This window comes from Anolis carolinensis, unplaced genomic scaffold, assembly GCF_035594765.1.
Source record: "Anolis carolinensis isolate JA03-04 unplaced genomic scaffold, rAnoCar3.1.pri scaffold_12, whole genome shotgun sequence".
Lineage (NCBI taxonomy): Eukaryota > Metazoa > Chordata > Lepidosauria > Squamata > Dactyloidae > Anolis > Anolis carolinensis.
In genome coordinates this window covers 17,001,799-17,015,343 of record NW_026943823.1, presented here as the reverse complement: position 1 = coordinate 17,015,343, position 13,545 = coordinate 17,001,799, and the positions used below count along the sequence as shown (strand labels likewise).

Sequence of the window (13,545 nt, the reverse complement as noted above, 5' to 3'; positions counted from 1 at the left end):
TAACACTCGGAAGCATGGAACATGAGCAACAGGAAACATGGAACTAGAAATCCCTTTGAAGGCTTGACTTGGCAAGAGATGTATCCTTAAAACCCAACATTGACCAGACTGGCAAAAAAGTCTTTTGGTCTTGTTAATATAGGCAGAAAATCATGTCTTCTCCACTGAGAAACCGATGAAGACTTTTTCGCTAACAAGCGTCTTGACCTTTGCAAACTCTGCTGAGAAGCAGTGTTGACTAAAAGTAAACCTCATATCTAACTGCTCATTAGACTGTGCACCTGGAGTCTCCTCCTCTGAGCTGAATTCTGCTTCTGACCCTGCTTCTGGCCTTGCTTCCCTAGCGAACGGCCTCTCCGGAATGTGGCCTTCAGATTCAGACACAGGCTGCTCATTTTCAGGGCTTAAAATCTCCTGCTGACTTGCAGGCCCAAAATCCCCAGTGATGTGAGGTACAGGCACAATCAAAGCCTGAACTACAACAGGTTTGGCGCAAGAGATCCAGACCTGTAATTGATAGGTCAGAAGGTACTGACGGCAATGCTTCTATCGCTTCTAGCACCTTTCTCTTACCATGTTCAAGCGTAGCCCCTGTATTATGAGACACGCTGGTAGCATCATTGGGAAAAAATGCCACCTTTCCCCCTTCCATTGCATTGAAGATGCAGCTATTATGCGCCATTTGCTTCAAGTCGGGATGCCGCCCAAATTGCAGCTGTTTCTCTGTGTTAAATATTTCCCATCCTCAAAATAGCCTTGTTGGTGTTAATCATACCTTTAAAGGAACTGGTTCCTTCCCCTTTCTTGCTCTTTCCTCATCTGGCTTTGAATGCTCGACCTTTGAGTCATGCTGCCATGAAGTTGCTTTTCTCTGCATCAGTCTTGGTATTCCTGAGTTCTGAATTGTACCTTCGGGCTCCGGATTTCCTCCATTGCTATCCCTTAACATTTCAGTCAAGCATTTTGAAATGGGGAAGAGCAAGGCATAGTGGTCAAGGAAGAAGGTCTTGCTAAGGAACAGGAATGATAGAATTAGCTGCAGGACACCTCATTTTTTCTCCCCCCCCCCCTTCTTTCTTTATGAAAATGCTGTTGTTAGGGATGCAAATGTTTGGTTGAGAAATAAGTACAAAGTAGCAAACCTACATTTGTCTCTCCATTCTGTTATTCGATCATTCATATAATTGTAACATAATTGTTGCAGTAACTCTTCGAATTGCTATTATTAGTACAGTAGAGTCTCACTTATCCAACACAAACTGGCCGGCAGAACATTGGATGAGCAAAAATGTTGGATAATAAGGAGAGATTAATGAAAAGCTTATTAAATGTCAAATTACGTTATAATTTGACAAATTAAGCACCAAAATATCATGTTTTACAGCAGAAAAAGCAATTCAATACATGATAACATTATGTAATAATTACTGTATTTACAGATTTAGCACCAAAACTTCACAATGTATTGAAAATCTGACTACAAAAACATTATAATAATAATAATAACTTTATTTTTATACCCCGCCCCATCTCCCCGAAGGGACTCGGGGTGGCTTACATGGTGCCTTGCCCGATACAACAATATAATAACAACAACAAAACAATAAAACAAATATCCCAACAATAAAAACATCAGCATCAATAAAACAGTCATTAAAATCAACATACAGCATAAAATGTTAAAACAGGAGACTAATACACAGAACTAGGCCAAAGTGCAGAATTGACTACTAAATGACAAACTGCGTTGGATAATACAGAACGTTGGATAAGTGAAGGTTGGATAAGCGAGACTCTACTGTACTTTTATTTTATTTGTGTCAGGAAGAAGTCGAAAACTGCAAATAGCTTCTGATGTGAGAGAATTGGCCATCTGTAAGGACGTTGCCCAGGGGTTGCCTGGATGTTTGGTGTTTTACCAACCTGTGGGAGGCTTCTCTCATGTCTCCGCACAGGGAGCTGGAGCTGACAGAGGGAGTTCAACTCGCTTTCCCTGGATTTAGAGCACTGATGTGTTGGTCAGCAGTCCTGCCGGCACAAGAGTTTAACCCACAGGACTCTAGTACTTTTATTTATATCCTGCTTTTAAAAAGAGACCTGAAGTGGCTTTGGATGGCTTTTCGTGAAGAAATGTGTTTAGACGAGTGTCTCGTTCGTTGCTTAAATGTAGTCAGACCTTTGAATTCTGCTGTTTATTTGAGATCCTCATAGCAGGCCAGAGCCATTTTCTACAAGGGAGGTTTTTTTCTTTTCTTTTAAAGTCAGAACAAATGTAAAGAAATGTGAAAACAGCCGCAATGAAATCAGAGCATCTTAAACTGGATCTGAGCCAAGCGCTTTCTTAAGGCATGTTTAGTTGTTTTGAGAGGTAGATAGATAGATAGACAAACAGACTGATACACTCATACAGATTTTCACTTTTATTATGTGTATAGATTTTGTGTAGCTTGTGGTGTGAAAAAAAAAAACCACTGAGAGGAATGGGGTGTTTGGTGTGAAAATGGCCTCGTTTTTCTGTGGTCTTGCGCTCTCCTTATTAGTGGATTTCTCCCCTCTCTGTTGTCACCACTTGACCGCTCTGGACATTCTGCTTTTCTTTTTTAAAAGGTGTACGTCACACTATATATACTTACATGAAGCCCCTAGAATAATCAGAAATGCAATAAAGTTGCTGTTAATAACTTATTCTGAAATGGCGCCCCTTAAAAACCAAATTGCCCCTTGTTGGGAAGCAGGGGTTTAAGTGCATACTGTTAATCTGTTCACATCATCACCAGAAGGTGGCATTACCGATTTTCTGGGTTTTAAAAAACTTTATTGTGTCATAAACGTTGCCTTGGTTGCTCCCGAATGGTAATTGAAAATCTTCTGAGAAGTTTGAGCTATTACAGGAATCTCTTTTACGTTCTTATTTAATTTCCAGAAAAAGACAAAAATCACAATTTCCCACACTCCGAACTGGTTTAACTTGGAGAAACAAATAGTGTCCTGACTTTTTGTGCAGGCTAACCACCTCCAATGTGTTTCATTGAGTAGAGTAGACTCGTGTTTTCTGAAAAAGCTGCATATTTTTTTCACATATTAAGAGACATTTTGGAATTCACATCTTAATAGGTCAGCCCAAAAGATTAGAGGACATTATAATCTTTTGAATCCACTTATAAAGAGAACTCAAGGCCAGCCAAAGGTGACTCCTTTGTGTCTTTTTAATCTCTATGGCTAAATAATAATAATAATAATAATAATAATAATAGACATTGACAAAATTACGATATGTTAACTGCAAAAGGCCACCCTACTGGGATCTGTACGCATCATCTGAAAATACATCACACAGTCCTAGACACTTGGGAAGTATTCGACTTGTGATTTTGTGAAATGAAATCCAGCATATCTTATCTTGTTTGCTGTGTCATACAATAAAATAATAATAATAATAATAATAATAATAATAATAATAATAATAATAATAATAATACACTTTATTTATATTCCGCTTTATCTCCCCGGAGGGACTCAGGGCGAATTACAGTACACATATAATGCAAACATTCAATGCCTTTTACACAATGACATACAATACACAGACAAGGTAAAGGTTTTCTCCTTTCCATCTCCTTTGTTTGGAGGCAATGCTCAATTCCGGCCATGGGAAGATGCTCTTGTTATATTTTTCCCTGTTGAGGAGTCTGTTGTCCATAAAAATCTCCAATCGTGTTTTGCCGGCATGTTTGCATGTCTGCATGGGGCACCCTTTTAACTTCCCATTGAGGCTGTACCTATTGATCTACTCGCATTGCATGCTTTCGAACTGCTAGGTTGGCAGAAGCTAGGGCTGACAGTTGGAGCACTCCTCGACTCGCGGTTTTGAACTGCTAACCCTCCGGTCAGCAGATTTCCTGCAGTTAGCAATTTAATCCACTGCGCCACCGCTACACTGGGTTTTGGCAGAGCCTTGGCACCATGTTTTGTGAGATCCGTGTTCCTTTTTGTGAATTAAACCACATCGAAAGTAAATTGGACAGCAGAGAATTATGTCGGAGGCAAAACTTGATGACGAGGTTCCATTGGGCTCAACAATGTAGTTTTGCTCCGTAGTTTGGCTGTAGCATCAGATCATTCTCAACCTCTAGATGTTTTGGACTTCAATTTCCAGGAGGCCAAGCCAGTTTGGGAGCGGAAGTTCAAAACCAGCTTGAGTGGCCCGAGTTTGGGAACTGTTGTTCTAGATCAGAGTTTTCCAAACTTGTCACGCTTTTGAGATAGGCCTCCTTTTGCGACACGGTCATTCAGTTTTACTAGCAAGCCGGAGGTCAAACTATCCTCCCATAAGATTTTCATACAATATATATTATAAGTTTCATATAATCTTTACTGTTTAAACAGGGTTTGGATTTTTTTCCCTTTATCTTTCTGATGTTCTGCAGTTGATTCTTGTGTAGTTTCCTCTGTAGCCCCTTCATGGGTTTCATCACAAACATAGTTGTCAACAGATTTTCTTTTCTTAATTAGAAACATCCATTTTGGTGGTAATTCCTGCAGGTTACTCAACAATTTGTGCAAATTTGGAGCCTCTGGTGGCTCAGTGTGTTAAAGCGCTGAACTGCTGAACTTGCAGACCGAAAGGTCCTAGGTTCAAATCCGGGTAGTGGAGTGAGCACCCGCTGTTAGCTCCAGCTTCTGCCAACCTAGCAGTTCGAAAACATGCAAATGTGAGTAGATCCATAGGTACCGCTCCGGCGGGAAGGTAACGGCGTTCTATGCAGTCATGCTGGCCACATGACCTTGGAGGTGTCTATGGACAATGCTGGCTCTTCGGCTTCGAAATGGAGATGAGCACCAACCCCCAGAGTCAGACACGACTGGACTTAACGTCAGGGGAAACCTTTACCTTATAGTAATATCTACACCTGAAAAATGCTAAAATACTTCTGTAGGGATTAACCCCCTCTGGAGATTTTTAAACATAGACTGGATGGCCATCTGTGATTGTGCCTTCCTTTGTGGTGGAAGGAGGTTGCATTAAATGCATTCTGGGGAGTCCCTTTCAGTGGAGCCGTCTTCTCTGGACGTTTCTGAACCGAGGCTGGATGGCTGTCTGTTGGGAGGGCTTTGACTGTCTTCCTGCCTGGCAGAAGGGGACTGGATCGAATGCTCTTTGGGGGTCTCTTCTTCCTCCTCACTCTCCTCAGCACTGCCTTTGTTTGTGGGGGCAGAAGTGTGTGTGTGTGTGTGTCTTAGGTGACACATTCCGGGGTCCTGATACACAATATTGTAGATCAGCCTGAGAGTGATGGGCTTGTCTGAGAGATTACCGGGGGCATAAAGGGATGAATATTTCAGTCAAAGGAATGGTGTTTCTGTCTGTGAGAAAGTTGACTGTGAAAGTGCAGGCCTTCAAGGTCAGGTCAAGCAGCCAGAGACATTAAATAAGGAAGAATCGGGGAATTGATACCGAAGCACCTGGAGATATGGAAATCATCACAGGCCTTCATTTACAGATCAGAGCAGACAATAGACATCGCAGGCAGAGCATTTGCATGGGAAAGCTGAGGAGAGATTTCAGGGAAGACTAAATGCTTTCATGGGCAGCTTTTAATTGGCAAGTTGTTTACTTTCAAGTTAGTTCATGCAATGTAGCGTGTGGAGTAAGAAGCTACATCTGAGTGCCTGGTCCATGTTCCAAGTTAAGCGTTTGGTTTTGGGATTCAAGTATTTTGGAACTTTCTATGTTCCTGTGGTTATATTATGATCAAGTTTTTCTAAGGATATCTATTGCTTGTGGACTTAAGCCGTTCTTGTGATTTTTTTTTAATATTCCTGGATTGTATTGCCTTTGAACCTGTTTGAGACATTTGGACTCCTGTTGGATTATTGCTTATTGCTAAACCCTTTTTGGATATATTTCTCTTTTCTTTATTCCTGAATTTTTGAATACTTTTGATATATTTTACAGTAAACTGTTTGCTTATATTCTGGACTCTTGTATGATGCTGTGATTATAGGGGTTTCCAGCCCTGGAGTGCAACACACAGTTTGGAAAGCTCGGTTCTAGGTCTTCTGCTGATTCTGAACTTTACTGGCTTTATTTTGATTTGATGATGAGCACCATACCTTTGGCTGGAAGGTGGGGTCTTAATCCAGTGACACTGTGTCTATATTTAATAATTGACCTATAGTTTATTTTGAGCGAAGATTTGTATGAGTGACTGTAGATTATTACATTTTCAGAAGAACTTGATATTTTTACCTTGCAAAATGCCTTCTACAAATAAATCTAATAAAACTTTAGCTTGGATTTCAAGTTCCTATTGGTGTGTCAAGCACAAATCCTGGATTTTGAGGTCCCATGGGTGAGCTCTATCCATCTTGATGCCTTTTATTAGCCTGGGAAAGCATGCACTGTTTAATCCTCAATAAGAATAAGCTTTCCAAATGCCCAGGACATACATATGTTTCTGCAACTTGGATGGGGGCATAGGAAATGTCTCAAATTTTACATGAGGGCATTCTTTTATCTGTCGCGGTGGGCACAAGCAGAACCCCACAGTGACCCTGTAATATATGCCCTATTTTCCTTCTCATTTAGCAGCGGAGCTGAGTAGAACTGAATTGTACATTATATTGATATTTAGCGAAGAAGACAAGTGTGTCTTGGGGAACGGCTGAATTGATGATTACTGATCTTTTTTCTCATAGGAGGTCTGGAAAGCATCAGTTGAAGCTAATATTAACATGTGCTCCTCCTCCTTATATTCCAGAAAAGCAGTTAATATAATCTTGTCCTGGTACATCTGGCTCCCTGCATTAGGCAATTTTGTTACTTAATGACTGTCTTATTAACAGATGCTGTATTTGTTTAATAGTCATGGTAAGATGTAATTTCATGATTTCTCAGGCAAAGTCCATGCTTCCCACTCTTCTTGACGGAGAAAGGAAGGAGGCTGTAATGGGGCATTCAGATATATAGATGTTTATATCTCAAGGGCTGTCACAGAGAGGAAAAGACAGGTCTGTTGTCTACTGCCCAGAAGGTAGAACCAGGTCTAATGGTTCCATGTTACAGGGGGAGAGATTTCGATTGAAAATTAGAAGGGACATCTCGACAGTGAGGGCAGTTCAACAGTGGACCCAATTGCATAGAGAAGTGATGGGGTCTTGTTTCTGGACATCTTCAGAAAAGAGATTGGGAAGCTGCTTGCTGGAGATGCTTTAGCTGGAGATTCTTCATGGAATTTGTTTCTGGACTCAGTAATATATGAGGCCCCTTCCAACTCTACCAACCAGGAGGTCCCTTCCATCCCTATGAACCAAGAGTTCTCTCTCTATCCTATGGACCAAGAGGCCCCTTTCAACCCTGTGGATCAGGAGACCATATCCAGCTCTATGAACCATGAGGCCCCTTCCAACCCTATGGATCAGGAGGTCACTTCTAGCCCAGGGACCAAGAGGCCCCTTCCAACCCTACAAACCAGAAGGCCCCTTTCAACTCTACCAACCAGGAAGTCCTTTCTAATCTTATAGACCAAGAGACCCCTTCCAACCCTCATGACAAGGAGGACCCTTCCAACCCAGGGGCCAGGAAGCTCCTTCTAATTCTATGGACCAGGAGGCTCCTTCCAACTCTATGAACCATTAGTCCCTTCCAACCCTACGAACCAGGAGGCCCCTTCCAACCTTACGTACCAGGAGGTCCCTTCCAACCCTATGGACCAGGAGTCTCCTTCCAATGCTACGAACCAGGAGGCCTCTTTCAATTCACCGAATCAAGAGATCCATTCAAATATATGATTTCTTGCAGTGGACCTTTATCAATTTGAAAAAAAATATGGATGCAGCACTATGTTTCATACAGGGATGCCCTTTCCCCCTAAAACCTTTGCCTGGGAAGTTTAGAGCATAAAAATGAGATAGGAGGAATGGTTTACTATCTTAATTTTTTTGGAGTGTGATCAGTGATGTCCACACTTCTTGTAAGTTCATGTGTAAGCATCATGTGAGATCAGCAGGTGAGAGAAAGATAGAGGCAAATGAGCCTAATTTCTCAAATTGCTTCTAAACTTCGTAGTTATTCTTCATACTGCCTCATCACACACTTTCTATTTAACATTCTTCAATCTCTTCGCAAGCTTGCAAGTGCAGGTTTGTTACATCCAAGATGTTGGGCAGAATTAAATAGGAGCTGAAACGCCGCTGTATGTGGACTGCACACAAATGCAATTGCTTTTTGTTCTTGCACAGATCCTGGTGCCTGTCTTACAAAAAATATAGCTTTCTACTCGCAGTGAGGGTATGAATTTGAATGCACAAGCATTGTGTTTTAAAAGGTACAGTTGTTCTTTTGCTAGGGCACAGACCATCGAAGGCAAACAGGTTTAGCTAGAAATGATAAAAATATACTGACAAAATACACTGTCAGTTCTCTGCCTGGGCATGCAAGAACTCACAGGTTAGCAAAGGTGGCTCTGAAAGGAAGGCATAAGGTGACTGGAGGGTTCAAACCCCTCAATTGCTACTTGTCCATATTGGTTGCACAGCCTCTCAATCTGCCATGTCAATAAGGAGCTCTTCTTGGGTTGTATTCTAACCGAGACGTGATTCTCATGGCTTGGATTCTCTCCATTTCCCTCCTGATTTCCCTCCTTCCTGGGTGGCATGTGGACCCCTTGTCTCACATATTTGACTTCTGAGGCCAAGTCATTGGAAAATAGAGACAAATTTGGAGCATGTGCTGCTCATAGGACTGTTGCAAACTGTACTGTTTCTTCTGCAAATGTCTAAGCTGTAACACAGCACTATTCTTTGCAATCCCCCCCCCCCCACCACCACCACAAGTTAATTTTGTGCGAATGCGTACATGGTAGAAGGATGTGGCACCATGTAGGAAGCGCAGGGCGCCATCTGTTCAAATGGCTTCCTGGGAGAAAGAGGAGCCAGCAGCTGTCAGAGTGGATGGATCAGAGGCTTTTCATCTCTACACAGAAACATTGTCAGGGAAGGGATAAAAGGCCATCTAGTCCATCCAGCCAACAAAGTTGTCTCATGTTGTGTATTAAACCTCTATGAAAATAGCTGTAGGTCATGCAGTGGTAGAACCCATGGTTGACAATGCAGATGGTCGTGAAAGTTATGGAAACCTGGAGATGTCTTAGTTGGGGAATCCTTTTGAGTTTCCTACTGTGCTCACCAGTTAGAACAGAACCCATCTGCTGAGGGTCTCCCTGAAAGCGTATTTCCTTGCTCATCTGCAGTATGGCAAATCTTCCATAACATTGCCTACTACAGTCAGCCCTCCCCGTTTTCTTGGTTTGGGGGTCACAGGATCCCCTTGAAGGTGAAAAACCATGAATGATGAACACCTCTCTAGGAAATTTCTAGTCTTTTTAGAAATTATTATTATTGGCTTGCTGTGAGTTTTCTGGGCTGTATGGAAAGCATCCCCTGATTATATTTATCTATATCTATATCCATAATAAAAGTGAAAACCTGTGTGTATGTGGCACGGGTGTCTGCTCACAAACAGCCTCCGGCCTCCACAAAGAGGCTATAGTTTCCAGTGCTGTGGAGCCACCAAATCACTCCCTCACCTGACTTTGCAGGTTATAGTGAGTGCCACGAACATGCAGCCCAAACCCTGCCAATGTCCTTCACAAACACCCATCTGCCCCCCACCCAAGTGAAGGCTTTCATGCGGGGCCCATTTCATCCTAGATGTTCTGTTTTTCCTCCAGAATGGATATCCCAGGGTTTTTTCATTTGCATGGCCCCGCCCACCGCCTCTACCTTAACCCTTTCATATCATTTCCTGGCACACAGTGAACAAAGGAATTGATCAGCAACTGAACAAGAGGTTAGGGGAGAATTCATACCACAATTTACAAGACTTATACTTGACCTACATCCAGAGGGTACTGTTCATCCAACCAACAATGAATCTGGATCACACTTGCCACGGATGATGGGACTTGAAGTACCTTCACTGGTACTGTGACCTTCATCGACAATCAATTGGGATCAAACCTGGCACAGAGAAGCCCCATGACCAACTGAACATACTACAGACCGTACTGGGAATGGACCTTGATTTTGGGAGTTATAGTTCACCTACATCCAGAAAGCACTGAACCCAACATGGCCAATTCTGCATACAGGCCTGCTTTGGGGGTGATTGTTTTGGGAATCCCTTATCCAGATAGCACTGATGGATCTGGACCAAACTTAAGTGATATTTCCTAACATCCCAAAAGAAATAGTGCCTTCTAATAACCTGGGCACCGCCGGGTTAAAAGCATCCCCTGATTGTCTTAAAAACCTTCTTTAAAAGCCTGCCTGAATAAAAAGGCTTTAACTTTCTGCCTGGAGGACAGCAGGGAGGGGGCTATAATGGCTTCCAGTGCCGAGGGACAGCCACCTAGAAGGCCTTCCCTCTCATTCCCACCAGTTGAGCTTGAGATGGAGGTGGGACTGAGAGAAGGGCCTCTCCTGAAGCGGATCTCAGGGCCCAGGCAGGTTCGTACCAGGGGATGCGATTGGCCAAATATCTTCCAGGTTCCTCCAGCATGAATAAAGGAAGTTGGCCACACAGGTCTTTGTCCACTCCTAAGCACGAGCCATGTAGAAATGATCAGAACCATGATACTTGCATGTCCTTTCCCCCATCTCATAGAGGCCCATGTTTAGCAGATATAGCAAGTCCTGTTATTCCATGGGTAGCGGATTTCTCCTTTGCTTGGACAGCCAGTGGGTGACTTGGCTGCCCTTCCGCCATCTATTTGTGTTAACGATGGAAGGCATTCTCTCACTATTATGTAATGCTCACATCCCAGGTTTAACTGGTGTCTCTTGTCCCATGGCGCAAGGGATTCTTAGGAGTCATCAGGGTCCAGTCTCTGGGGCCGTCTGTGCCAATGAGGATCGTCCACGCGCCATGGGGAGGGCACGCTTCTCATAAAGGAGGCATTGCTGAGCATGTAAATGCGTGACCGCAGTCCAATTTTGTGAAAACAGCCCTCGGTAAAGGCTGCGTGCTTCGGTAAATCTTTTCTGGTTAGTCGTAAATCCAAACTGGTCTTATCAGCAAAACCAGATCGTTTGAGTTTTAAACAAGATTTCAAAAAAATATGATTAACAGATATGAAATGGCTGAGCTGATATTGTGTCCAAGACACACACTTTCGATTTCTCTTCCCCTTCAGATGCCATTGCTGTGGAATATCCTGCTGGTTTTTAGCACCAACTGCTGTGGGAACAAATGCTTGACAGATAGGAACCTGTCTTCCCTAAAGTAGGATTATTGGGCGAACAGCTGAGCATCTTTCCATTTAGCGTCGCTTTCTCATCCGGATGTTGGCCCATGGCTCCAGTTTCTGCTTTGACTGGGGACCTGAAAACAAAACAAATTTAAAAACACCATCGTAAACTACACAGAAATAGCCATAATTACATTTTTTAAAGCGCTTGGGCCATTGTTGTTTTCCCCATTATATTTAGATTGTTCTCGGGACAGCTATGCTGATGGAGAGAAATCTGCTCCTGTGGCTGCTTGCCATTATCCATGAAAATCAATACTGGAGTCTGCTAGGCTTCCAAAGCGTTTTAGGATTCAGGCGCACCTTTACGGCAGGTGAAGTGGAGCAAACCTCCCAGCTCTTCATATGCCTGTACTTTCTTCCCTTTATGCAGAGCAGACTCTTTGGCGTGTTTCTTTAAGCATGCTTTTCAAACAGTGCACACAAACACAGCGTCATTCCTGCTTGCCGTCCACCCCAGAGGTCACCACCGAACAGACCACAAAACTGGGGAACGGCGGGGGGCACCGTGATGGACACCTGCCTGCCCCGCGAGGCGAGCACTTTGTCAGGACTTGAGTCCATTTGTGAGCTCCGTTCAAGGGCTAGGTTTGCTCTGCTTGGTTGTCTATCACATCTTCGCAAGGACGACTGTTATCAGCCGCACGTTGCACTCCGTTTGCCCGCTGCAGAGAGAAGACTGAGGCTAACCTTCATGTCTCTGGAGCATATTGTAAAATGCATGAGATTTTTGTCGTCGTTGTTGCCGTGGGCAGGGAAAATGAGAGCTCCTTGACTCCGAAGAAGCCACCTGAAAGGACCGAAATGTCTCCTTGCAATCTCCTCTGACTCTGGATCCAGAAAGACCGGGTTTCTGCCTTGTGCTCTTAAACAACAACAGAAAAATTAAAAATAATATTATTTGCACTAGGCTGTGGTTTTTTGTGCCCCCCTCCACCCCACGATGGCATCCTTGCATTGTTTGCCTTGCACAGGAGGGGAACCAGCCGCTCTGTTTGGCCACTGATCTCTCTTTCCCTCTCAGCCGAGTGGCCCAGGGCTATGCTGAGGTTTCTCTCCCACTTGTATTGTTGCCGCTCAAAGGAAGAATGTTCAGAGGATGACAAGTGCATTCTGAGTCGGTATGTTCCTTCCTTTTCATTACGGATCCGGTCTCCCTCTGTCTCTCTGTCTCTCTGTCTCTCTCTCTCCCTTCTCCACCTCTTTTTCTTTGCCTCCTTCCTTTTTTTCCTGCTACTATTGGTCAGAAACCAGGTTAATAGGTACAGAATGTAGTACAGTGCTGCAGTGTGAAGGCAGAACAATAGCGGCACAAGCCGGTTTTTGGGGTGGGGTGGAGTGGAGGAAAGGGGGTGGCGGAGGAAGAAGAGGCAATCTTTTTATAGACCAAGGCTGCATTGTGGCGGGCTGTACAGTGCAGCCTCTCTCTCTCTCTCTCTCTCTCTCTCTCTCTTTCTCCTTCTCCCCCTCTTTCCTATCCTTTCTCTCTCTCTCATCCCCCCTCCTCACTTTTTTTTCAATATATGCTGCAGTCAACACTTCCCTAATGAGGCGGCAGCCTTTGTCGAGAGCAGTGCTAGGAATATCGCCTTTGGATCACTTTAGGGGGGTGGCAGGGTTTAAATAAAAGGAGGGATGCCTTCCCGCAGCCCCTTCTCCTGGATGGGGAGCCTCGGTTTAAGGTCACGGGCAACGCTGGCTTGGCTCCTTCCCAATAGCCGCTGTGGCCGCCTCCGCTGCCGTCGTGCCACTTCCGTGCCACTCGCGTGTGTCTGGAATGGAAGCCCGAGTTGGTAGTCTGTTATGGAAACGCTGTTTGCTGTTATTGTAGTATCGCGGTGACCAACATGCCATTGAAATGGAAAACGAGTTCTCCTGCGATCTGGAAATTCCCCGTTCCTGTGCTTAAAACCTCCAGGTCGTCGCCGCTTTCACCAGCGTACATGTAAGTGACAGGGCAGAGGGTACTTTTAAGGTGGGCTTCCTTTTTATGTCAGATTGCAATCACCTTTATCTCTCTCCTCTGTGGGCTTTTTGTGGGGCTGTGTGTGTTTGAGAGAGAGAAGTCTGACCTCCTCCCTTCCCCCTTTTTTTGTGGCGATGTGATGACATTGGTCTCAGAATTTGTTTCCTTCCTGACCTCCGAATCCGTAACCTTCCTTCCATTGTCGGTTCCCCATTTCTTCTGCCACCGCCCTGAAAATGATCGATGGGTGCTGTGTTAGAGAAGGAAAGA

At 43.9% G+C, this 13,545-nt stretch overlaps 1 protein-coding gene and 1 long non-coding RNA gene across 7 annotated transcripts in view; one reads left to right on the top strand and one right to left on the bottom strand.

Annotated features, from left to right (window-relative positions):
• klhl13 (kelch like family member 13) overlaps nt 1-13,545 on the top strand; it is a 71,625-nt gene that overhangs the window by 19,074 nt on the left and 39,006 nt on the right. The window contains exons 1-2 of one of the 6 annotated variants that reach the window (XM_062963919.1): nt 12,295-12,430; nt 13,141-13,254. The exons of 3 other annotated variants lie outside the window; for them this stretch is intronic. In XM_062963919.1, the coding sequence (XP_062819989.1) occupies nt 12,351-12,430; nt 13,141-13,254 (194 nt within the window). In that variant the 5' untranslated portion in view covers nt 12,295-12,350. Of the gene's footprint in view, nt 1-12,294; nt 12,431-12,731; nt 13,255-13,545 lie in introns of those variants that run through there. 2 more of the 6 variants (XM_062963921.1, XM_062963920.1) reach the window with 2 other exon arrangements.
• Nucleotides 3,462-11,737, bottom strand: LOC134294070 (uncharacterized). Its single transcript, XR_010001054.1, has 2 exons — nt 11,613-11,737; nt 3,462-11,383 (listed from the first exon to the last, which is right to left on the bottom strand). It is a non-coding gene; the product is annotated as an uncharacterized LOC134294070 (long non-coding RNA).